General features: G+C 39.9%; 1 protein-coding gene across 4 annotated transcripts in view; it reads left to right on the forward strand.

Moving 5' to 3' along the window:
* Window positions 1-25,518, forward strand: part of JPH1 (junctophilin 1) — an 82,683-nt gene extending 57,165 nt beyond the window's left edge. Inside the window, exons 3-6 of one of the 4 annotated variants that reach the window (XM_047724726.1) lie at window positions 1,129-1,247; window positions 16,326-16,975; window positions 23,367-23,462; window positions 23,637-25,518. In XM_047724726.1, the coding sequence (XP_047580682.1) occupies window positions 1,129-1,247; window positions 16,326-16,975; window positions 23,367-23,447 (850 nt within the window). In that variant the 3' untranslated portion in view covers window positions 23,448-23,462; window positions 23,637-25,518. The remainder of the gene's footprint in view (window positions 1-1,128; window positions 1,248-16,325; window positions 16,976-23,366; window positions 23,463-23,636) is intronic. The other 3 variants (XM_047724727.1, XM_047724728.1, XM_047724729.1) reach the window with 3 other exon arrangements.
* The last annotated feature ends 636 nt before the right edge of the window (window positions 25,519-26,154 follow it).

Consider the following 26,154-nt stretch of genomic DNA (forward strand, 5'->3'; position numbering starts at 1 on the left):
CCATCTTCCCTGCTTCCTTCCAGCAGCTAGTCCCAGGAATTCGGTCTGCCAGCCTCCTCCAGCTGCCACCTACCTTTTCTCTCCCTTTAAGAACTGCTAGGGCACAACCTTATTTCCCAACTTTTCCTTTCCTACTGTTTCTGAAATAAGTGTAAGCACCTCTTTCAAACCTTCATCGAGCTTTTACTACTAGGTATCTGTAGCCCTGCCTGGTGCTAGTGAAAGAGCATAGAAAGTTAACAAAATCATAAGAAGTAGACGCCCATTATTATCATCTAAATACTAACTGGACAAGGTCTTCTTTGGAAGTGAATGACCTAGAGTTCTCTGTCTTACCCTATAAATCCTCTGTTCTTGGGCGGGTGGACATCAGTTCTCGTGTCTTGCCATAAGAAACCCCATTCTCCTCCCTCACCCTAGTCGTCTGGAAAGAGAAGTTTCATGAGTGAGGATGGGCCGGGGGCAGGTGGAAGACTGGAAGACATCTGTGGACTCCTTAGAATCTCCTGAGCACATTCCTAAGTGCAGACCCTGTACTTGGCTTCTGCAGGCTGGCGAGAGCCCATTGTGGCCATCTGTTCCCAACCACACAGTGATGTCATGCTGGTCCCTTGAATCAGTCATAGAGGGAGTATTTAACCATGGAGATCAAGGCTACAGATAAGAGTTTCACTACTTTTCTTTCCAGAGTTACTTTATTCAGCCTGCTACTGGGCAGACCCTTATTAATCATACTCTTACATAGATCCTGCCACAGAAATTAAACTCTTGAACGCCATATTCATAAGCTGTTAACTCTAGTCTCCCCAGTTTGCGGGGGAGGCTGCCGACCAAAGTCAGCAGAAGATCTGACCCAGCAAGTTTCGAAAACCAGGCTTTGCATCAAGCTGCACAGAACTTGCTCTGCCTTTCATTTCCCTTGAAAGAAGGACGGAGGCAACATACAGGTGGGCCTCCGTCCATGTGGGCCTCAGAGAGCTCACGGCACTAGGACCCCAAAACTTGCAGGCAGAGGCACCGGGCCATGAGTGCAGTAGTGTTTCTCTGCCCCAGGCTGCAGACAGCGTGCTTGTCGGTGGGTAATTAACAAGGTGCCGCCCTTGCTGACTCGCCTTTGTGCCCCCTTAGGACCGCACACGCAAGAGCAAAAGCTGACGCCGCCGACCAGGCTGCCCAGGCCGCCCGCCAGGAGTGTGACATCGCAAGAGCAGTGGCCAGGGAGCTGTCACCTGACTTCTACCAACCAGGTGAGACTGTTGTCCCGAGATGGGAGAGGCAGGGGTACTGCCTCTGGTCTTTTTTTTTTTTTTCCCCTTTTCTTTTTCCTTAAAGGTCTGTGCTTCGTGGATACCAACAATACTACAAAACAAGTAGGTACAAAAAGTCCTAAGTGTTTGAAGGCTGAGTGTTAAGTGCTGGAGATTTGGCTTAGTCCCCAGGGTCTCTCCCTTCCTGCCTCCTGACTCTTGGCAGTAAACTCTGAGCTGATACCAGTAAAGGAGATGGGAATCCAGAAGTTTCTGATTCTAAGAAATGGTGTTAGCATGTTAGTGCCTGTTGCATGTGGTGTAACAAACATCCCAAATTCAGAGGCACCTGTAACCATACCATTAGCTGTAGTAACACATGAACCAATAACTACTACGACTATTTTTTTTTTTGATCGATCGGAACTAAAGTTCAAAGGACTGTGGTTATTAACAGGACAGTCCAAGTCACGGTAGAATAATTAAAATGACAACCTCATTAAAAAAAATCAATCCAGATCATCTACCTCTCAAATGTTATAAAATATCAATAGGTTAAAATATTTAACTGACTGCCTTGTGGTTTCTTAGTACATTGTTTCCATCCCTTTCTATAATAGTCTAGCCACTATTTTTTATATATGTTTCTTCATTGGGTATTTTTTTTTTTTAAGATTTTATTTATTTGACAGAGAGAGATCACAAGTAGGCAGAGAGGCTGGCAGAGAGAGAGAGGAGGAAGCAGGCTCCCTGGTGAGCAGAGAGCCCGATGTGGGGCTCGATCCCAGGACCCTGAGATTATGACCTGAGCTGAAGGCAGAGGCTTAACCCACTGAGCCAGCCAGGCGCCCTCTTCATTGTTTTAGAAGCAACATCTTCCCAGTGATTGAGGGATGAACAGATTTCTAGATGAAGAGATCAAAATGAATGTTCTATAAATTTCTATAAATATCAAAATTTATATTTTCTTGATAAGGAATTTTTCCACATTGGTTTCTATAACTCAAGCTGGAGAACTAGCATCCTGCGCAACATGTGAGTTCAGCTGTGCTTGGTTCCAGTAAGGTAAATAATCCTGGAACCCACCAAATGAACAAGGCAGGTCAAAGTGGACAGAATTGCAAGATCCATACAAAAGCTAGAAACTTGACTGCAATAAAGGATGGAGGAATTAGAAGGAAAGGAGGACATGGTGATTTTTTTTTTCCTACAAAGAAGGAAGACAGTAAAAGATGGGGTTAAGAAGACTTTTTTTAGGAGAAACGCTAGAAAGGGACCCCGTCTGGTTGCTGAGGGATAGAGCTTTCAGAGTGACTTCTGTAATAGTTCAACTCCAGGGAGACAACTGTGATAATGTGTGTTTTCTTCCATGTGCCTCCTTTCTAAACCTCTGGACGAGATTTCAATCATTTACCATATACATATGTTATTAAGAAAGTGGAACGCTTTGCAATGACCTCTGCGAGGAAGAGACTATTTTCTGGTTTGAAATGAACACCCACTTCCTGGTGCCCAAGTTTGTTGGTCGCTACCTGTTGGGTGTAACAGCTGCACACTGAGTTCAGCCACAGAGTTCCAGGACTGTCCTGTTCCCTCCCCAGTGGCATGGGGAAGCGGCTCATTAGTCAGAAGATAGTGCTGCTCCGTGAAGTAGCCCTAGGCTTGGGCTGCTTTGAAAGCAAACAACCTTGGTATTGTTGTCTGCAGAGGGTAGTTTCTAGGTTCTGTTGTTAAGTCGGGGGGCTATAGATTTCTATTAGGTGTTACCAAGAGGTAAATGATACTGAAGGTCATCTCAGTTTCCCAGACTAGATGATTTTAAAAGCCTTTTATGGCATAAAAGCATTTGAGGGAAGAAAATATTGTGGGAAAATGTAATGCCACCCTCTTAGCTAACATACCAGCTTCATACAAGCAAGTTGTCCATCAGTAATGAATACAGCACAGTAGCACAAGATGACAACGAGTCTATTTAAGACACGGGCTAAGGGGAAGGCTGCAATCCCCTTTGACCCATAGCCAACTCTTCCTGCAGCAACTGGACAGAAAGCCTTTTCTGTACCAAGTATTATTGATCTTCTCAAGGGAACATAACTCAAGCTTTCCACTCTGCATTTATAGGGTGAACAAATCAGATAGACATTTCTAAAAGGGCTTTCAAGTACTTTTTTTTGAGGTCAGGCTGCTCATTTAATTTACATATCTTAGATATAAATATTTCCATTGTTTGAAAGGCATGTGTCATACATAGACCTTGTTGGCCCTGGGGTAAAGGAGGTCTGTTGTACCTTACGTGTTGAATGCTTTTCCCAGAGCTGGCAGTATTTTCAGATAGTTGCCATCTTAATTAAATCTAACGCTTTTAGTTCAAAACTGCATTATTCTACAGTTCAGTTAAAAACTAAGGAAAAAATATAAGCATATGGGAAGGCTTTGTCACCCAAAGGGTTAAGTTCTAACAAATAATGAAAAGCATACAAATAGAGGGATGTGACTGTATATGTAGATAATTACACGTTTACACACAAACCATCACTGTCATGTGCAAGAGTGACACAGCAGGTCACCCCCCACCAAAGAACTTAGAAATGACATTTCCCTCCAAGGGTTAAATTTTCAAATGAGCCTGTGGTACTGCACAAAGATATATAAAGTGATCATAAGTGATAGCACAGCTATATTTACAGTAAGATTTCCTTGTAACCCGATTAAGTGTATTAAAACTACCTAAACAATTGGTTACCCAAAGTAGTATAGAAAAAAAAAAAAAAAAGGCCACAGAGGCAAATATTGGCAGTGCCCATCCAAACACCGTCCAGGGGAGAGAGAAGCCGTGGCCAAACCCTGGAGTACTGCAGTTGAACTGGCAAGGACATTTCTGTTATGGGGAAGGATGTAGGGAACCATAGCCAACCGTGTATGGCTTTATTGGCAAGACCATCCCACTGAGGAAATGGACGCATCAGGCTGGCTGAGCCTGATGCCTTTAGATGTTTGATTCACCTTCTTGTCCTGATTCCATGTTCACCATAACCTTCTAATTTTGGTTGAGCTTCTCACGGAGGTCTCCCGAAAGGAGCAGCATGGGCCGGCACCCTTTGTGCGAGGCCCCTGGCCCGTGATGTTTACATTGCTCACGGGGAACTCATGAATTGACCTTCTGGTGTTTGACATCAGTCTTGTGAGCTCTGGTGATGTGAGTCTGCCCCCAAGGGATGGCTGTACTTCAAAGTGCTGATGAAATCAGGTTTCTAAGCCAGGAAAGCTGAGAGATTTTGGATGATCGCTAAGGAAGCAGAGGGGAGGATGATTGGGAAATGGTATGGTTTTTTGTCCCACACTTTTAGTTTCCTTCCCGTCAAGATACTTACTTTTTTTTAATGTATTTTTTTTTATGTTACATTAGTCACCATACTGTACATCATTAGTTTTTGATGTAGTGCTCCATGATTCATTGTTGATGTATAACACCCAGTGCTCCGTGCAATCCGGGTCCTCCTTGATACCCATCACCGGGCTCATCCATCCCCCACTCCCTCCCCTCAGAAACCGTCAAGATACTTATTTTGTTTTTAACTTCAAGTGATATTAAGTAGGCTGCAAAACTTTTATATTTATCAAGAGTGGGAGTGACTGGGCCAAAAAAAAGACTGGAAAGCACTGTCCCAGCATGTGGTAAACAAGTTTACTTTGAGCCGTCCTAGGATATAGCCACCTCACTTCCATGGGCAATATCCTCAGCAAGTTTTGTCCTCTTGTGTTTGAGCATATGTATTAGCTCAGCTGCTATAACAAAGCAAAATGCTACAGACTGGGTGGCTTAAGCAACAGAAGTTCATTTCTCACAGTTCTGGAGGCTGCAAGGCTGAGATCAGAGTGCCAGTATGGTTGTGTTCTGGTAGAGAACCATCTTTCTGGCTTAGAGGTGGCCTCCTTCTCCCTGTGTCCTCACGTGGCTTTTCCTGGGTGCATGTGTGTGGATAGAGAACAAGAACTCTGCTGTCTCTTCCTCTTCCTATAAGGGCACGAATGCTGTCATGGGGTCGCACCTTCATAACCCAATCTAACCGACTTACCATGTGATGAGCCCTGATACATGAGTGAACACTGCATCTGAAACTAAGTATGTACTATATGTTGGCTAATTGAATTTAAAAATTAACTAATTATTAATAAATAAATAAAACCTACTCACCTCCCAAAGGCCCCAACTCTAAATATCAACACATTGGGGATTAGAGCTTCAGCATATGAGTTTGGGGGAGACACAAACATTCAGTCCATAACAGCATGTATATGTACTCACATAACACTCTGTATGTCATTTAAAGTAAAAGTGAAGTATTTAGGGTATTATGGGCCAGTGTTAACAAAGCTCACATTCCTGGTATGAATTAGAAATCTTCAGAAATCAAAGTATATTTTCATTATATAATGGTCTCTGCATATCATTAATATATAATATTTTTGGTTCCAGGAAAGTATCCTGGAACAGAGGACTTCTAACTCACTTTCCAAAACCCAAAATTCAGGATACATTTTTTTTTTTTTCGTGGAAAAGGGGAAATGGAATAATCCACTAGTTGACATGAAATTAATAACTCATGAGTTTGCTGGTTATTCCTACCACTTACTTCAGTATATTCAGTTCCACAAATGGGTGTTGAGTGCCAGCCCTATGCAGGACACCAGAAAGGAGGGCCCCCAGCTTGGAGGCAAGAGCCCTGTGGCTGTGTTCATAAAAGTGAGTATTTTTAATAGATGGGACTCTAAAGTCCTATAGGAAAGGGGCATTCTTTCCACGTAAAATATAAAAGTAATCGTGCTACAGGTTATATCGCCTTTTTAGAATCTTTCAATTTGGTCCTCTTCTCCTGACTGGCAGTCTCCAAAGAAGATACCTAGTTTCTGTTAAATGACTTCCGATGTTACTACAAAGCCCCTGCCATCAGCCCTGCCCTCATAGACATTTGTTGTGGGGAATCTTCATGGAGCTCCTTCTGCCCATAGCCAGCCCACCAAGGCTCACCTAGGAGGAACTAGTTGCCTGCCCTGCTGTCACCATCTGCCGTATCCGTGCAGAGCCTTCCTGCCAACTGTAGTAAGGAACATTTCAGTGTTGGTGGATGGCATGTGCTGAACGTTGTTGCGTGTTGTGTGGCATGCCAGTGAGCAGGGGACTTGTATCTGACTTCTTCCTAATAGGAACTCCCCAGTCCCTTAGGATTCACAGAGATGGTCTGTAAAGATCAATGAAAACACTTCCTACAACAACTACCGTCATACATGGTAATTTTGCTCACTGGCAGTATGCTGACTAGTCTTTGGTAATGAACTGCTACGTCTCATGTGTTTAATATTGCTAGTATGCCTCCGCTGACACACATTACTACACAGAACAAGTAGCAAGCACAACATGTGCCTTCCAAGAAGAGAGTCCGGGAAAAACTTCTGTCCTCTGCATCATATGTCTTGTTCAAAAGCATTCATTCGTTCTCTGGGAAATCGAACTGTATATTCTCCCCTAGCTGGCCAGTCCCTACATGACTACATGACTACCCCATGTTGGAACCATTGACGGCTGGAGTCAGGGCCCCCTTTTTTTTGGCATGCTTTTAAATGGCTGTGTCTGGGTACCTTTGGATCCCCCGGAGCACTTGTTAAACATCAAGACTTCAGGCTTCGATACATACTTTAAGCCTCTGGGAATTGCAATCCTGGTGCTCCTGACTGCAAATATGGAGACACTGCTAGAGAGTACATTTGTTTTCTTATCTAGATGTTTATTAATGTATGGTAAAGCTGAGAAATTTTTTTAATATGCAAGTTAGTACCAGAATGTATGTCCACCGTTCTAGTAAATTCCTTTTTTTTTTAAGATTTTATTTATTTACTTGAGAGAAGTAGAGAGTGAGAGAGAAAGAACATGAGAGGTGAGAGGGTCAGAGGGAGAAGGAGACTCCCCACTGAGCAGGAAGCCAGATGCGGGACTTGATCCTGAGACTCCAAGATCATGAGCTGACCTGAAGGCAGTTGCTTACCAACTGAGCCACCCAGGCGCCCCAAATTCCTTTTTTTTTTTAATTAAGGTATGCCTAATATACTACAATGTTTGTATACAATATTGTGAACTCTGAGCGTTGTACAATGCTTACCTTAAGTGCAGTTACCATCCATTACCATACAAAGTTATTACAAAAAGTTACTAAACATTATTGATATTATATATATTATATATTATATAGTTAATACATATTGTTATAATATTGTATTATATAATTAATATATTAGTCATATTAATTATAATATTAATATTATTGACTATATTCCCTATGCTGTACTTTTCATCCTCTTCATTTATTTAGTTTTTACCTCTTAAACCCCTTCACCTGTTTTGCCAACCCACTTTCCCTCTGGCAACCACCAGTTCTCTGTATTTATGAATCTGTTTCTGGTTTTGGTTTGGTTTTTTCTTTTGGTTGTTCATTTGTTTTTTAGGTTCCATATATAGGTGAAATCATATGGTGGTTGTCTTTCCAAATCTGACTTATTTCGCTTAACATAATACGAGGTCTATCCATTATTGTCACAAGTGGCAAGAACTCGTTCTTTTTTATGGCTGAGTAATATTCCCATGTGTATGTGTGCATGTGCGTGCATGTGTGTGAATAACAAATATTCTTTATTAATTCATATATAAATGGACACTAGGGTTGCTTCCATATCTTGGCTGTTATAAATGCTGCAATAAACAGACAGGGGTGCAAATCTACTTGAATTAGTGTTTCTGGTTTTTTTGTAGTAAATACCCAGCAGCGGAATTGAAGTAATGGTTGGTAGTTCTATTTTTTATTTTTTTGAGGAAACTCTATACTGTTTCCCAGTGACTGAACCAATTTACATTTCTAGCAAAAAGGGAACAAGGGTTCCCTTTTCTCCACACCTTCAACATTCATTATTTCTTGTCTTTTTATACCAGCTAGCTATTCTGACTGGTGGGAGGTGATATCTCATGGTGATTTTAATTTGTATTTCCTTGATGGTTAGTGATGCTGAGTATCTTTTTAGGTGTCTGTTGGCCATCTCTATATATTCTTCAGAATAATGTTTGTTCAGGTCCTCTGCCAGTTCTTTAATCAGATTATTTGGGTTTTTTGGTGTTGAGTTGTATGAGTTCTTTATATATTTTGGTCCTAACCCCTTATCAGACATATCAATGGCAAATACCTTCTCCCATTTAGTAGGTTGCCTTTACATTTTGTTGGTGGTTTCCTTGCTGTGCAAAAGCTTTTTATTTTGGTGTAGTCCCAATAGTTTATTTTTGCTTTTGTTTTTCTTGCCTGAGGAGACACATCTAGGAAACTTCTGCTAAGGCCAATGTCCAAGAGGTTATTGCCTGTTTCAGTAGTTTTACGGTTTCAAGTGTAATGTTTTAGATCTTTAATCCATTTTGAATTTACTTTCATGTATGGTATAAGAGAGTGGTCCAGTTTCCCAGAGCCATTGATTGAAGGACTGTCTTTGCCCTATTGGGTATTCTTGCCTCCTTCACCATAGACTGACCACATAAGCATGAGTTTATTTCTGGGCTCTCTATTCTGTTCCACTGATCTATGTGTCTTCTTTTGTGCCAGTCCCATTATGTTGTGCTTACTCTAACTTGAATCTGGATTGTGATACCTCCAGGTTTTTTGTTCTTTTTCAAGATTGCTTTAGCCATTTGAAGTCTTTTGTGATTCTACACAAATTTTAGGACTGTTCTGGGTTATGTGAAAAATACTGTTGGTGCTTTGATAGGGATCTAGAGATTCGTGTGGGTAGTCCATACTACCATTTTAATGCTTCTGATTCTTCCATTCCGCGAGCATGAAATATCATTACATTTGTGTCATCCTCAGTGTCCCTCATCAGTGTCTAATAGTCTTCGGAGTACAGATCTTTGACCTCCTAGGTGTGTTCCTAATTGTATAATTTTTGACGCCGTTGTAAATGGGATCGTTTTCTTAATTTTTCTTTCTGCCGCTTCACTATTAGTGCATAGAAACACAACAGATTTCTGTATATTAATTTTTTATTCTGCAACCTTACTGAATTCATTTTACTTGTTCTGATAGTTTTTCCATGGAGTCTTAGGGTTTTCTGTATCTATTACATAGCATCATGTTATCTGAAAATACGGATCGTTTAACTTTTCCTTACAAATTTGGATAAATCCTGAATTTGTAAGCTGCACTATTATGGTCTCACATTTTCAAGATGAAGCGCGTGGGCTCTGTGACAGCTTTATTTCTCAGGGTTCAGTGACTCTGTCTCTTTTCCGCACAACTTTAAGAATGTATAACCAATCATGTTCGCCAGTGTTCATTCCCTTCCCCTGTAGCCCCCGTGTAGGCACTTAAGTTAAACATTAGCTTTTAATGTGGCTTTATCTTTAGTTTTGCAAAAATAGCTTTTGTTCCTACCCCTTAGATTGAAGACATTAAAAGTACTTTGATGTAAAATGGATTCACAAGGAAGTAAAATAAAATCAACCAACTCTGATGAAATTTGGGGTAGAAGGGTTAAGAGAAAAAAATACGTAAGCAACGCACTGCTTCAAACTGTATCAGATATTATCTGTTATCACTGGAGGGGAGGAAGGCTTTTTGTGCCATAGAATCATGAGGTGGTTCTCCGTGGAAGACCAGCGTAAATGACCTTAATGGGTTTTTTAAGTAGGGGTAAGTCTGTTGATGAAAGAACAGGACTTTCTGGTGCTGCTGCTATTTCTCTTCTGGTATATGCCAGTCTCAGCACCAAAAGAGAAGTCAGAAACAGGAAGCTCATTACCTTTTGAATGATTTGCAGATGCCCCTTTTCCTTTAGGGCACAGAGATACCTTTCTTTGGGCCAAGAATTCATACTTTCAGAGAAAATTGCCAAATTTCAAAGGGGTGGTGGTAGCATTTGTGGGGAGCCTTCAAGTTCAGTAATTATTGCCATATGATCTTATCCTGTTTGGTTGGAAAGAGAGATAATATTGTTTGTTATGTTTTGGGCCCTGAATATGAACTACAATTGTGGGTCTTTGGGAATTCTCATTTTGGGGCTTAAAATATTACATATATATTGTTGTATTTTATTTTAAGGATGCACAGAAGCTGTGTGGTTTTGGTTTTCAGCTACTACAGCTATTTTTGGGTCAGTAAAGTAGGATAATAATGCCTGCTTCCTAAGATTTTGGTGAAGCTTTAAATTTGGGGAAATACCTTGTATAAACAGCAGTCTCAGAACAATAAGTTACTATTCAGACCACCAGAGGAAGAGCAATTAAAAGTATAAGTAGGCAGTATGTATTTTAACTATTGAGGATAACTGTCCTTCAGCTCCTCTGTAAATCTTCTAAGTCTGGGGAGAGGGGTGGGAGTAGGGGATAGGAAAGAAAGTGAACAGATGCCAGTTTCTGTAAACAAATTGGTGGGGTGATTTCTCCCTGTATACTCAAGAGATGATGTTGTCACTTCCTGCCCATTTGCAGAGAATAGGGCCACCTGCGTTGTGACCTCGACTTGACCTCATGGGATGAAAGTGACTGATAGGTAGAGTGGTGGCCAGAGGATATAGGTGATCTGCTTATAGGGGAGGAACTGAGAGGTGAAGTGCCTAGAGGGAGGGCACTACCTTGGAGTACTGTCTTGGACAGCCCCGGGTTTCCCACTGCCTGGACCACTGACATTCATAAACTCAAGGCCACTACCATCTTGTGCTGCGTGGTCTGGGTCGTTACTCTTCGCTCCTTCAAAAATTCCCACATAACACTGAAGTATAGTTGACACACCAAATCTTACTTTATTAAGCTTATTTATTTATTTTTTAGAGAAAGAGAGTGGGAATAGGGGTGGGAGGGCCCCAGGGAGGGAGAATCCTAAGCAGACTCCTTGCTGAGAATGGGTCCCAATGCGGGGCTTGATCTCAAGACCCTGAGATCATGACCTGAGCCAAAACCAAGAGCTGGACTCTTAGCTGCCTGAGCCACCCAGATGCTCCACCAGATGTTGCTTTAGTTTCAGGTATACAGCTTAGTGATTGCACAAGGTTATCCAGTCATGCTCTACTCACCCCAGTGTAGTGACCATCGGTCACCCTACAGTGCTGCTACAGTACCATTGACTGTATCTCCTGTGCTGTACCTTTCCTTCCCATGACTTATTCATTCTATAACTGGAAGCTTGTGCTTTCCACTCACCTTCACCCATTTTGCCCATCCCTCCACCTTCCTCCCCTCTGGCAACCATCAATTCTCTGTATTTAAGAATCTGTTTCTGCTTTTTGTTTATTTGTTTTGCTTTTTAAATCCTACATATAAATGAAATTACATGGTATTTGTCTTTCTCTGACTTATTTCATTTGGATAATACCCTCTAGCTCCATCCATGTTGTCACAAACGGCAAAAATCTTTTTCATTGCTGAGTAACATTCCATTGTTTGAATATACATCTTTTTTGTTCATTCATCTATCAAGGGACACTTGGGTTGTGTTCCATAATTTGATTATTGTAAGTAATGCTGCAATAAACATAGAGGTGCATAGATCTGTTCAGATTAGTGTTGCCATTTTCTTTGGGTAAATACCCAATAGTGGAATACTGGATAATATGTGATCTCTATTGTTAAATTTTTGAGGAACCTCCATGCTGTTTTCCATTGTGACTGCACCAATTTACATTTCTACCAACAGTGCACGAAAGTTCCTTTTTCTCCACATCCTTGCCAATACTTATTTCTTATCTTTCTAATACCAGCCATTCTGACAGGTGTAAAGTAATATCTCATTATGGATTTGATTTGCATTTCCCTGATTATTAGTGATGCTTAGCATTTTTTCATGTGTCTATGAGCCATCTATATGCCTTCTTTGGGAAACTGTCTGCTCAGGCCCTCTGTCCATTTTTCAGTCAGATTGTGGGTTTTATTGGTCTTGAGTTGCATTAGTTCTGGCATAATGTTTTAGACATTAAACCCTTATTGGATATATCATTTGCAAATATCTTTTCCCATTTAGTAGGTTGCCTTTTTGATTTGTTGGTTTCTTCTTGGCAAAGGTCTTTATTTTAGTGTACTCTCAGTAGCTTATTTTTGCTTTTGTTTCCCTTGCCTGAGAAGACATATCCAGAAAAATGTTGGCTGGGGCTGATGTCAAACAGATTATTGCCCATGTTTTCTTCTAGGAACTTGATGGTTTTAGGTCTTACATTTAGTTCTTTAATCCATTTTTATTTTTGTGTATGATGTAAGAAAATGGCCTACTTTCATTCTTTTGTATGTCATATTGAAGGGATTGTCTTTTCCTTATTGTATATTCTTGCCTCCTTTGTCATAGGGTAATTGACCATATAATCATGGATATATTTCTGGGCTCTCTATTCTGTCCCATTGATCTATTTTTGTGCTGGTACAATACTATATATTTTTTTTTAAGATTTTATTTATTTATTTGACAGACTGAGATCACAAGTAGGCAGAGAGAGAGAGGGAAGCAGGCTCCCTGCAGAGCAGAGAGCCCAATGCAGGGCTCGATCCCAGGCCCCTGGGTTCATGACCTGAGCTGAAGGCAGAGGCTTTAACCCACTGAGCCACCCAGGTGCCCCTGGTACAATACTATATTGATTGCTATAGCTTTATAGTATATCTTGAAATCCAGGATTGTGACACTTCCAGCTTTGTTTTTCTTTCTCAAGGCTGCTTTGGCTATTCAGGGTCTTTGTGGTTCCATACAAATTTTAGGATTATTTTTGTTCTAGTTCTTTGAAAAATGCTATTGGTATTTTGATAAGGATTGCACTGAATCCGTAGATTGCTTTGGATAGAATGGGCATTTTAATATTTTAACAACATTAATTCTTCTAATCCATGAACGTGGAATGTCATTCCATTTGTGTCATCTTCAATTTCTTTCATCCGTGTTTTTGGTGCAATTGTAAATGGGATTGTTTTCTTAATTTCTTTCTGCCACTTTGTTATTAGTGTATAGTGTACAGCTTTCCGTATATTAATTTTGTAAACTGCAGCTTCCAAATTCATTTATCCTAATGGTTTTTTGGTGGAGTGTTTAGGGTTTTCCTTTTTTAAAAAATATTTTATTTTAGAAAGCTCATGGGCAGGGGGGAGGAGCAGAGGGAGAGAATCTTCAGGCAGACTCCCTGCTGAGTGCAGAGCCCAACGCAGGACTTGATCTCATGACCCCTGAGATCATGACCTGAGCCAAAAAACCAAGAGCCAGACGCTTAACCAACTGAGCCGCCCAGGTTCCCCTAGGGTTTTCTATATATAGTAAGTTTACTTGTTCCTTACCAGTATTTATGCCTTTATTTCTTTTTCTTGTCTGATTGCTGCAGCTAGAACTTCCAGAACCATGTTAAATAGAAGTGGCAAGAATGGACATTCTTATTTCTGATGTTAGAGGAAAAGCTCTTAGTTTTTTCACCACCAAATATGATGTTAGCTCTGGGCTTGTCATATGTGGTCTTTATTATGTTGAGGTATGTTCCCTCTAAACTCACTTTGTTGAGAATTTTTATTATGATTAAATGATGAATTTTAATGCTTTTTATGCATCTCTTGAGATGATCACATGATTTTTACACTTCATTTTGTTAATGTGGTGTATTACATGGATTGTTTTGCCGACGTTGAACCATCCTTTGCATCCCCAGAAAAATCCCAGTTGATCCTGGTAAATGATTCATTTCATGTATTATTTAACGAGGTTTGCTGATATTTTGTTAGATATTTGCATCTGTGTACATCAGAGCTATTGGCCTATAGTTTTTTTGTAATGTCTCTGGTAAGCTTTACTTCCTTTTCTATTTTTTGGAATAATTTGAGGAGACTAGGTATTAACTCTTCTTTAAATGTTTAATAGAATTCACCCGTGAATCCATCTGGTCCTGGACTTTTATTGTTGGGAGGTTTTTTTTTTTTTTTTTAAGATTTTATTTATTTATTCGACAGACAGAGATCACAAGTAGGCAGAGAGGCAGGCAGAGAGAGAGAAGCAGGCTCCCCACAGAGCAGAGAGCCCAATGTGGGGCTCGATCCCAAGACCCTGGGATCATGACCTGAGCCGAAGGCAGAGGCCTTAACCCACTGAGCCACCCAGGTGCCCCTATTGTTGGGAGTTTTTGATTACCAATTTAGTTTCATTACTAGTAATTGATATGTTCAGATTTTCTATATCTTCCTGATTCAGTTTTGAAAGACTGTATGTTTTTAGGATTTTATCTATTTCTTCTAGATTATCCAGTTTGTTGGCGTATAATTTTTGTAGTAGTCTCTTTTATATTTCTGTGGTGTTGGCTGTTTTCCTTTATTCCTAATTTTATTTTGTCCTCATTTTTCTTAATGAGTCTGGCTAAATGTCAGTTTTGTTCAATTTTTCTATTGTGTTTTTACTCGACATTTCCTTTGTTTTTGTTCTAATCTTTATTATTTCCTTCCTTCTACCAACTTTGAGTTTTTTTCCTTTTTCTCTAGTTCCTTTAGGTACACCTGTATTGCTATAAATTTCCCTTTTAGATGTCCCTTGGGGCATCCATAAGATTTGGACCACTGTGTCTTTATTTCCTCTCTGATTTTTGGTTGTTGAGTAGCATGGTGTTCAGTCTCCACATGTTTGTGTTTTTTTACAGTTTTCTTTCTTGTAATTGATTTCTAGTTTTACATGGTTGTGGTCAGAAATGATGCATGATAGGATTTCAGTCTTCTTAAACTTATTGAGACTCGTTTTGTGGCCTAACATGTGATCTAGCCTAGAGAATGTACAATGCACACTTGAAAAGAATGTACATTCTGGTTTTGGATGGGATGTTCTGTATATAATCTGTTAAGTCCATCTGGTCTAATATAGCATTCAAAGACACTTCTCCCTTTTATTTTTTTTTAAAGATTTTTTATTTATTTATTTGACAGAGAGAAATCACAAGTAGGCAGAGAGGCAGGCAGAGAGAGAGGAGGAAGCAGGCTCCCTGCTGAGCAGAAAGCCCGATGTGGGGCTCGAACCCAGGACCTGGGATCATGACCTGAGCCGAAGGCAGCGGCTTAACCCACTGAGCCACCCAGGCGCCCCGACACTTCTCCCTTTTAAAGGGAAAAAAATGACAATAATATATAAGAGACATTAACACCCACTTACATCAATGGATAGGTCATCCAGGCAGAAAATAAATATCTATTAATACTTGCTTTATGTATTTAGATATTCCAGTGTTGGATGCATGGATCTTTACAGTTAGATCTTTAGATACTCCTGTTGGATTGATGATCCCTTCATCTTTATATAATGCCCTACTGTGTGTCTTGTTACAGTCTTTGTCTTAAAGTCTATTTTGTCTGATATAAGTATTGCTACCCCAGCTTTTTATAATTATGAATCTGTCAATAATTAGTTTAAATGTAAATGGTCTAAATGCTCCTTGTCATGATTTTGATGCTTGCAGAAGCCCTTGAAGAACTCCAGAAAGTTTAAATGATCCTTTGATGGGGCACCTGGGTGGCTTAGTCGGTTAAGCATCCTTGGGTGAAGTAGCATTACAAATGTCATCTGCAGGTTCTATTCCTACTTACAGAGTAGATGTTCTGTTAAATGTTAATACTTTAAATATTTTAATATACTGAACATACATGAGTCAGTTATTTGAAAGGGCACTTTGTGTTTTGGTTATGCTGCAAAATTTGAATATGCAGGTTAATTATGGTGTTATCACTAGTGCTCCATCAATATGAATTTTACCTCAGTGTTCTGCAAGCAGGCAGGAATGTTGCAATTATTAGGGAATCAGAACCAAGTTTAACCTTTATGGCTAGCAAAATAGGTAAGTAATGGTAAATATTAATTTTTTCTGCAACAGATAATCTTTTCCCCTCTGAAATGAAGTATGCTTATGCTCAATCCAAGCCTTGGCAATATTTTTAAAAGAAAAGAAAAGAAAAAAGAGGAATGGCTCATCTGATGTAGCAAAAACACATATAGATAGCCAGAACAAAGGAGCCTTTATGCCTTATCTTAATTTTATCACCTTCTGTTGTCAATTTTTCCCCAGGCCCAGATTATATCAAACAGAGATTTCAGGAAGGTGTAGATGCTAAAGAGAATCCAGAAGAAAAAGTACCAGAAAAGCCACCTACACCAAAGGAGTCTCCGCATTTTTATCGCAAAGGCACGACACCCCCCAGGTCTCCTGAAGCAAGTCCCAAGCAAAGCCACTCACCCCAGCCCTCCTCCCCAAAACCCACCAAGAAGCAGAACCCCAGCTCAGGGGCAAGACTCAACCAAGACAAACGGAGTGTGGCTGATGAGCATGTGACCCCTGTCATCAATAAGCCTTTGATGTCAAAGGCTCCCACGAAGGAAGTAGGAGTCATGGTGCCCACGTCCAAGTACTCTGGCCGCCACCACATCCCCAACCCCAGTAACGGGGAACTGCATTCTCAGTACCACGGCTACTATGTGAAACTGAATGCTCCCCAGCACCCCCCAGAAGACATGGAGGAAGAGGAAGGATCAAGCCTGTCTTCCTCAGCGCTGGTGCACAAGCCGTCACCCAACAAATGGAGTCCCCCTAAATCTGTGACAAAACCAGTTGCCAAAGAAAGCAAAGCTGAGCCAAAAGCTAAGAAGTCTGAACTTGTTATACCAAAGAATCCAACAAACAACGCTTCATGCCCTTCTTTGGAAAAAGAAGCCAATTCAGTAAGTTGTGCATGATATGATTTTGCTTCCTTTTGGTTCCTTCAGATAGCAGTGTAAGGGTGACTTGCATCTTGATGACAGCTTGTCTAGCAAAAGTCTCGAAGAGCGTCGGCCATGGAAGATACATAGGCTACATAAGATAGAGCTTAGCACATTTGTACCCTGAGACAGCAAAGAACTCTCCAGGCAGAAACAAGTCCCTGTTCGCTCCGCCACCCACCTCAGACATCATTCAGGTAGCCGGCTTGTTCCTGCACCTCATGTTAGCAAGGCTTTCCCCACCTTCTGGTAAGTTTTGGAGTAGCTTAGTTTGAGCTGCTGTGACAACAGTGCTGTCAACTGGATGGCTTAAGCAAAAAACCTTATTTCTTATAATTCTGGAGGCTGCAAATCCCAAGATCAAGGTGCCAGGAACTGGGTTCTCACCAGACATCAAGTCTTGTCTAGTGATGTCTGATGAGAACCCAGTTCCTGGTTTAGAGACCTTCTTGCTGTAGCCTCAAGCGGCTGAGAGAAACAGCAAGTTTTCTCCTGTCTCCTATAAGGGCACGAATCCCATCAGGAGAGCTCCACCTTCATGACCCAGGGCTCACCTCCCAAACAGCCCCCTCCAGATACCATCACACTGGAGATTAGGGTTTCAACATGAATTTGGGAGGAACACGTCATCCATGGTAGCTAACTCTCTGGCTAGAAGGGAATCATGGGCCCTGACAGAGCTCTAGCTGGGAAGAGGATTCCATCACCATTTGCTAGGTTCTTGGCCCTGCTTTTGAGCCTCACAAAAGACACAGTGTAAAGGAATGGATGGAAAACAAGACCTGTCTACATCTGTGTGCCTGATAAGACTCACTTCAGACCTAAAGAGACAAGCTAAAAGTGAAGGAAAAGATACTCCAGTCAGCATCTTTTCTAGGTATTGTGAGTTATTCTCCTAAATATTTTGTTTGGATTTTACTCAGTCAAGCTTTGCCCCTAGAACATTTTCTTTCTTCTCCACTGTTTAAAATTACTTTGGTCTTCTAACTTCCCAAGTATAACGGCTTCTAAAATTTTAGTTTTCCGGTAAGTGCTAATTTTATTATCAATTAGCCTTGAGCATTTAAGGTTTTTAATTATTCAACCAGAAAGCTATATGTTCCTGTAAGTGTTACTTGATGAGCATGTAGAGATTTGTTAAATGATATATGGAATTCATACTTTATCAAATTCTATAGAATTGACAAAATCTTAAAACTAAGTAATTATTAATAAGAAATCGACCAACTGATCTGTTGACCTGGTCACATGTTTTTGGATCAGAGGGTGTTGCACATTAAGTGTAGCTTAAGAAAGAAGCCACAGCTGACCCAATATTTACTAGTAACTTCTAAGACATTTGCATAAAGGTGTGGATTACTACAGTTGTATTAATTTTAAGTTTTTTTCTTTCGTCTGTTCAGCAGGGTGAACCTGTTTACAGGTAAACAGTAACAGTGTTAAACAGTTGAAATTCATTTTTTTTGTTAACTTATATTTGATATTTCTTAGATTTATTTTGCTAACAAACACTGGTTCTCATCTTTTTTTATCATCTAAATATAAATTGATCAGATTAACTACATTGACTTCCTGAGAGTCATCCTCTGTGGGGATAAATGGTTTTTAAGACAGTACCTTTAAGACAGTACCTTTTTTACTTATACGCAGAACCATCTGGTTCTTGGAGGTAACCTGTAAGTTGGTCTCTAGGGTTCCCTTCCATGTCCCATGAGAAAGGAGGCCTAGCACTCTACAGGCTCTGTCATTACAGGAACCGGAAGTCAAGATCGCCTGGGCACCTTCCTGTGAAGATTTTTTTTTTCTTTTAAGATTTTATTTATTTGAGAGACAGAAATCACAAGTAGGCAGAGAGGCAGGCAGAGAGAGGAGGAAGCAGGCTCCCCGCTGAGCAGAGAGCCCGATGCAGGGCTCAATCCCAGGACCCTGAGATCATGACCTGAGCTGAAGGCAGAGGCTTTAACCCACTGAGCCACCCAGGTGCCCCATCCTGTGAAGATTTTAACAGTTAACCTTCTTTTCCTGATAACACAAAGCTGCCTTTCACTCTCCTGATGACTGTTTTCTGGACAGTTTAGAAGTGATAAAATCATCATAAAGGTAGTTAATGAACCATCTTTCAAACGAAGGAGTACCGCATTCAATTTTGAGATAGACACTGTGTAAGTTAGAGGTTTATAAATACCTTGAAAATTCGTAGGAATTTTCACAATGAAGCACACACTGGAGAAGGACCAGACTGAAGCAGTGTTCATTGTGGGCAACCGAGAGATCTAGTATGAGTCAGAATCATCCTTTTTAGGGTGGTTGAATACAGTGGGATATGGAATTTTAGTCACCAGCTTATTGACTGACACAGGATACGCTGGTGGCTAAGGGTGTGTACTCTGGTGCCAGACTTCCTAGGTTCAAATCCCAGCTGTGTTGCTTCTCAGTCATGTGACCTTGGGCAAGTTTCCTAACTGCTCTGTGAGTTGTTTTCCTCATCTCTACCTATAGCATAGGGTTGTTTTGAAGATTAAATGAGTAGTACTTACATAGCTCTTGGCACAGTACATAGCACATAGTAAGTGCTCAAAAAGCAAAGGCCGTTATTGTTCCAACACGGTAGTAATTGAAGCATAAAATGGTTCATAAATATTCCAATAGGTTTTGACCCCTCCTCAAGATCACCCTGGATGTCCATCTCCTAGAAATACAGAAAATCTTCTGAGACACAGGCTAACACTTAGCAAATTAAGTACTTGATATGAGTGGTAAGAGACGAGGGAATATGCCCCTATTACTCTATGACCCTTCTCAAGAAACGTGTGACTTCTATGGGCCATGGTTGCACACAGACTGATGTGCCATGGAAACATTCTATGTGGAACCCACGTTTTTGTAGGATTTTGCAACATAGCAACTTGGGTAGGAGCCAGTATAGACATCATTGCCCCCTTATCATCAATCAGACCAGCAAGGGGACTTCTGACTAGCAATATGGACTCCTGAGAACTGCCTGCCCTTTTTCTTAGCCAATGCTCTCTTCCAAGTCTATTTGGAAATTTACCTAAACTTTCTTTTGAACTGTTGTAAAACTTAAGGCATCCGTATCGTGTCAGTTTTGAACCACGTATACACACACACATTAAAACCCTACAAATAGGGGCACCTGGGTGGCTCAGTCGTTAAGCGTCTGCCTTCAGCTCAGGTCATGATCCCTGGGTCCTGGGATCAAGCCCCACATCGGGCTCCCTGCTAAGCAGGAAGCCTGCTTCTCCCTCTCCCACTCCCCCGCCTGTGTTCCCCTCTCTCACTGCGTCTCTCTCTGTCAAATAAATAAGCAAAATCTTAAAAAAAAAAAAAAAGGGAAAAAAAAACCCCTACAAATAGTAAATACATATAAACTTGTCTATTTATACTCCACTTTTTTTTCATGCTTTTAGAGAAGTTTTAGATTTAACATAGACTGCAGTAACTTCTCAGAAGATTCCTCATTTTTAAATGAGTAGTAGTCTTTTGAAGAAAAAAAACATATATTTCTTGAGGTAGAACTTCTTTATTTTCTAACTGCCTGAAAGTTCTCCCAGTCCAGACTTGCACTTTGTCCTGCTACAGCTTCTTCTATTACACCTGTCTCAGTCAGTCTTGAAAAGCAAGACTGATTTTTTTTTCCATTTTGCTATTTTAAGCTACAACTGGCTACCACGGTCATGTTTATAAGACTTTACCTTAAAGCTTCTCATCCTGTGCCCAGTCTAGGTATCTGAAGAACACTGAGGCACATCTTGATATCTGCCTGTTAAACATAGCATTCCAGAATGTATTTTCCACCTGGTTGCTGTTGGAACTTTTTATTGCTGCCTTACCTTCATCTTCACTGAGTCATCTTAAAAAATAGCTTCATAAATGGAGTTGTACTAGTTGGATAAATATATAGATATATAGATATATGTTACATATTTATATATAAATATAATATATATAAATATATATATATATAATGGACATATATCTATATATATTTTTGGATGGAGATATGTATAGATATAGATATATGTCCATTTTATATATAAATATAAAATGGACATATATCTATATATCTCCATCCTAAAATGCTAATAAATTCAAAAAGATAAATTCGTGGAACCTTGTAAGGATTCATGACATGGGAGTTAAAGGTCCAGACACACCTTAGACTTTTTGAACTTAGATTCACTGAAGGCACTTTCTCTGTTTTTCTACTTTTCCTTGGTCCACTATAGGACACTGAACTCTACATAGTGTTGTTCTGACACCATATACTCCTCCTCATCTTTCATATCACTGTCTTCAGGAATTATGAATTAAACCCAATGACCCAGAACAGTAACATGAATCCAAACTTAACATATTCATGGGCAAAATCTAATCAAAGTTTGTGATAGCATTTCCTTAATTTCTGTGCTGCGTTCTGATGTTGAAAGATTATTTCAATTTCTTCTGAGTTATAAGTATTTCCTACAGTAGACATTTTAAGTTGCTCATGATTGAAGAGTTACATAGATTAGGACCCTCCCAGTAACTTAAGAAACTATTCTAAAAACAGTTGGTCATATCAAGATTTAATGTTTTCTGCTACCACGAAATCCAAGCATATAGTTGAAAATGCCATTTTCAAGAACATGATTAGAAATTATTACTTTTAAACTAAGGCTTGTGGCTATTACAGGGATGTAGGGAAAAAAAAAAACCTAGCAGCTCTGAAGTAGACAAAGTTTAATTTTAGGTCTGTAATTTGTTTATGGATGAGTAACCTTGGACAGGACACTTACCCTCTCAGAGCTCTGTAATTCGTAATCACCTGTGAAGAAGAAACCATGTACCCAAAAATGCTCATTATTGGCCCACTGCCTGGCATATAAACACCGGAAATAAATGTGCTTTTTCCTCCCCTTCACTTGGGATTTGGAAACTATGGTTTTTCTTCTTCCTAACAGTCCCCATCTCAAGGATACACATTTTTACTTTTCTCCCCCACTCTGATTTTAGTAATCACCTTGTTCTTCATTTAAGGCAGTGAATTAATAAAGTCAACAACCATGTCCACAACACCTGGAGAAGTACCAGATGATAACAGGTGTTCATAACGAAAACCTGGATGAACAGGGCAGCCCATATGTGCGGGTGCATGGCGGTGAGCAGAACACAGCTCCCACCGCCATGGAACTCAGTCTAGCGCGAAGATGGAGATTAACAGGAAGTGAAAACATGCCAAGTGTTAGGCTAGACGAAGACCAGGGCACTCTGACCCCTGCCAGGGAAGTTGTGGCCCATCTGAGGAGGAGACCTCCTGTAAGGATGAGACCCAAGATCCATACCTTACATCACGAGCACTGGACCAACTGAAACTTCAGTCTTCCTTCCCTCTGCCCCAGAATCACACCAGTACTGCATTTGAGGACTCTGTTACCCTGTTGCATTGTAGCCTCGTTACATATTCAAATCTATACAACTGTTGCCTCACCTGTAAAATTACCATTGAAATACCCACCCCACCCACCTCATAAGGCCAGTTTAGATCACAGTTAATGCTACATAAGAATTAGACACTATTTGAATAGTAAATACCAAGATCAGGTCTCTGGAAGAAGGATGGTCAAGCCTGAGCAGCTCTGAAACAGTTGGGTCAATAAGGTTGGGTTTTGTTTGAACAAGTAAACAAAGTTTGGGTACCTTGGCTAGCTGGTATTTATTATAGCCATATTTATCAAAAAGAGGATTCTGCAGTTTGTTAAATAGAACTTGATTTCTGGAACGTGGTGGCTGTGAGCAAAGACGTGAAGAATTAGACCTGTAAGATTTCTACAAGTGTTCAACTTCCTGCTTATAATTTTTACTTCCTGGGTGGGTTGGTGTCCAAAACTCTGACCAGGAAAAGCAAGTGTCCTAAATTTTTTCCTGAGAGGCCTCGGTACCCTTTAAGATTTTAGTCTTTCTAACTGCCTTCCTGAGGAAATAATTCTTCCTCGTCTAAATTATACCCTAACAAAAAGTGCATGTCCACTTTCCATTAGTTCCTCACCCCGTTACGACAAACTCTCACCCAGACTATTGTCAAATGTTCTGAGGTAAATGAACTAGATTATTTGATAGCGATTTTTTTAGATTTAATCAAGACTGGATTCATTTCATAGTGAAAGTGAGGAGACAGCTCCATCTAAATGTGGCATTGCTATTTTTAGTTTATACCTTTTGGAGCTGCTGTCATTCGCTCCCACTTTATTTACTGCAACGGGGTTATTATTTTGGTAACTGATTTTATGATCTAGCTTATATGTGGATATTAACATGGAAACATTATGCTTGGTTTGTTCTGTTTCATTTCCAGGGCCCTAATTCAGTCATGATTGTCCTTGTCATGCTGTTGAATATCGGGTTGGCCATTCTCTTTGTTCACTTTCTGACTTGACTGGAATTAGGAAAGGTAAGAATAGCCTTAATTTCTATATAAAATCACTGTATATAATATTCTTTTCCCATATTTGAATTTACATTTTTTTTTTTTAACAACTGCATGTTGTCCTTCACTTTCATTTTGGCTGTGCCTGAATGTGATTCAACATAGTTACTTAATGATATAACTGTTTTGACCCTTCAGTGAAGTCATGACAACTAGCGGTGTTAGCCCGCAGTTCTCTGTTCTCTGCCGTGGCATCGTCAGCCCTTTAAATGGCACACCCCAGTCAGACTCAGACTCAGGGAAGGAGGCTTGGAATTAGGATGGGATCGCGAAAGAGATGAAACTTGGAAAATTCAACCAGAGGACCTGTTCGGTCCCCCTGGGAATGCTTTGTGGCTTTGGGGGTCCTCTGGGAGCTGAAGCAAGCATCCATGTCGGAGAGCAAAACTTAATAATCATTCTTTTTTAAACTCTGCTGAACCAGCCCCAGCCGGCGAAGTTCTTGGCATTGGCTACTCCATCTGTCCTAGCGGAGTGTGACTAAACTGGAAATGTATGGAGCTGCATTTTTTTTTTTTTTCCCTAATGGAAGTCAACAGCTGCCTTACTATTTTACCATCTGACGTTTTTAGTAGGGAGCTGGGGAGACAAACGACTGCCCGAGGAACGCGGTCGGAGGATTGTGTTGCTGTGGCCATGGTTCCAACATTCACTCCTATCTCATTCGAAGAAATAGGTAGCAGCATCACTCACCAGTCTTATGGCACGACCTGCTGCTTTAACATCTCCTGGAATGTTCCGGGAGAGAACGTTTCGTTGGCTTGTGCACGACTATGTTCATTTTTGCTGTTTATTGAAGTAGGATGTATAGTCCTCTACAGCGTGTGGTCCTGGCCAGAGGAAACACACTTGTTGCATCTCAAGGAAAAGAAACAATTAATTCTAGAGAAGACATGTTTGTTGCGATAGCAGTACATCTTTTTTTTTTTTTTTTCATGCCCTTTAGTCGTCCTACACCTGTAATAGGCTGTTTAAAATTTAGCAGTGTTGAAGGCATTATACCTTCCTAAGAAATAATTTTAAATATTTTTAAACATTACTGAGACGAATCTTTTATGCACTTAGGAGGTGCTAAATTTTAAAAGCTGAAAGACAACAGAATTCTGAGAAGTGTAGTCAAAATGTTGCATGGATTGCAGTAATCAGCGTTTAAAGGATTCAGTTTCATTGCTGACGTACTTTACAACCAAATAAAATCTTGTCAGTGACTATGTTAATTCCCATGAAAGTTAAGCAAGATGCTATTAATAACTGCTCTGATCTTTTTTTTTTCCCTCCAACTTAAATTTTTGTTGAATACATTCAGGTAGAGCATAAAGCTTTGTTAAACCTCTGCTTCTCGATTTTATGCCTTTCGTGTTTTTCCAAGTCCTTTCGTAATTTTATTTCACATTTTAAAGGCTTAGACATTTTTATTTAAATACTTGTCTTTTGCAGTCGGTCCTTTGTTATTCTGACATAATCTGATTTTTTTTGCTGTTTTATAATTCATCCTTTATTACTCAGAAGCATGCTTACTACTTGGAGACACTACGTGGTCTTTATAATTATTTAAAAAGAAATCAGGGGAGGAAAGGTACCTTAAATCTCTCTAAGACATTACATTGTGGAGAAGGAGCTAGCTATTCCTAAATATTTTCACGATCTGCATGGTTTAATTGGATTCTTTTTACCTTATTTGCTACCTTTTCAATGCAGAAGAGACCACTCACGTGTTAGCACAGGTGTGGACTGAATGCTTTGTCTCCTGCAGGGTAGTAACCCAGTGATGTTTTTTGCAGAAGTGCAATATGTTGAGAATCCTGGGTGTGACCAATATGGAATAAAGAAGAAAGCAGAAAGAGAGCAAATGAAAATTACAACTTGTATATTTATTTATTTTTTACATTTTGCTTTGACTTTTAAATTTAGGAAGTACGTTTTTAGCCAAGAAACGTTTAAGCTCCTATGTCAGTCTCCGTACTCTCACTGCGCCTTCCTAACCCCGTAGCTCTTGATGCTGGGAAAACTGATTTTTTTTTTTTAATAAAATAAAATATTTAATCTTCTTAAGTGTTTATTTAAAATGTGGAATGCTTTGGAAATAATGGGTAACAGATAATTAAAGGATATGTTTATAAAGTAAGCATGTTGGTTCCATTTATAAATATATGTATGATTTATAAGCTTTTTTAAAAACAAAGCTCAAATTGTTGGTATTTTTCTAAAATGTGCACAGCTGTATTTTACATGAAAGGCTCTTTCTAATGGGTTGTTATACTGTGCTCTACATTTTGGACAGCACATGAAGTCTGCCAATGTACTTAATAAAACATGACCTTGTTTATTTAAAGTTCCTTGCTGTGAAAAAGAACTCCCTACGTGTGAGTTCCTTTATTTATAATCCTCGAAACCAAAATGTCTAATGTACAGTTTTCACAACTGTATCTGCTCTAATAAAAAAAAAAAGTTGGTTATTAATAAAGTCGCAGGTGTATTTCCTTTGTGAGTAAATTACTGTCGAGTTGTATGGAATTTGGGGGTTGGTGGGTTGTATTAAAAGAAAGATCTGCTGAGAAACTGACAGTAGAAATTGGGTACAAAATGCTCAAAGCAGCCACATGGGAGGAGGTAGTTGTACCTTTATTTCTTTCTACATTGCTTTCATCCTGGGCTT

Source organism: Lutra lutra, chromosome 4, assembly GCF_902655055.1.
Source record: "Lutra lutra chromosome 4, mLutLut1.2, whole genome shotgun sequence".
Lineage (NCBI taxonomy): Eukaryota > Metazoa > Chordata > Mammalia > Carnivora > Mustelidae > Lutra > Lutra lutra.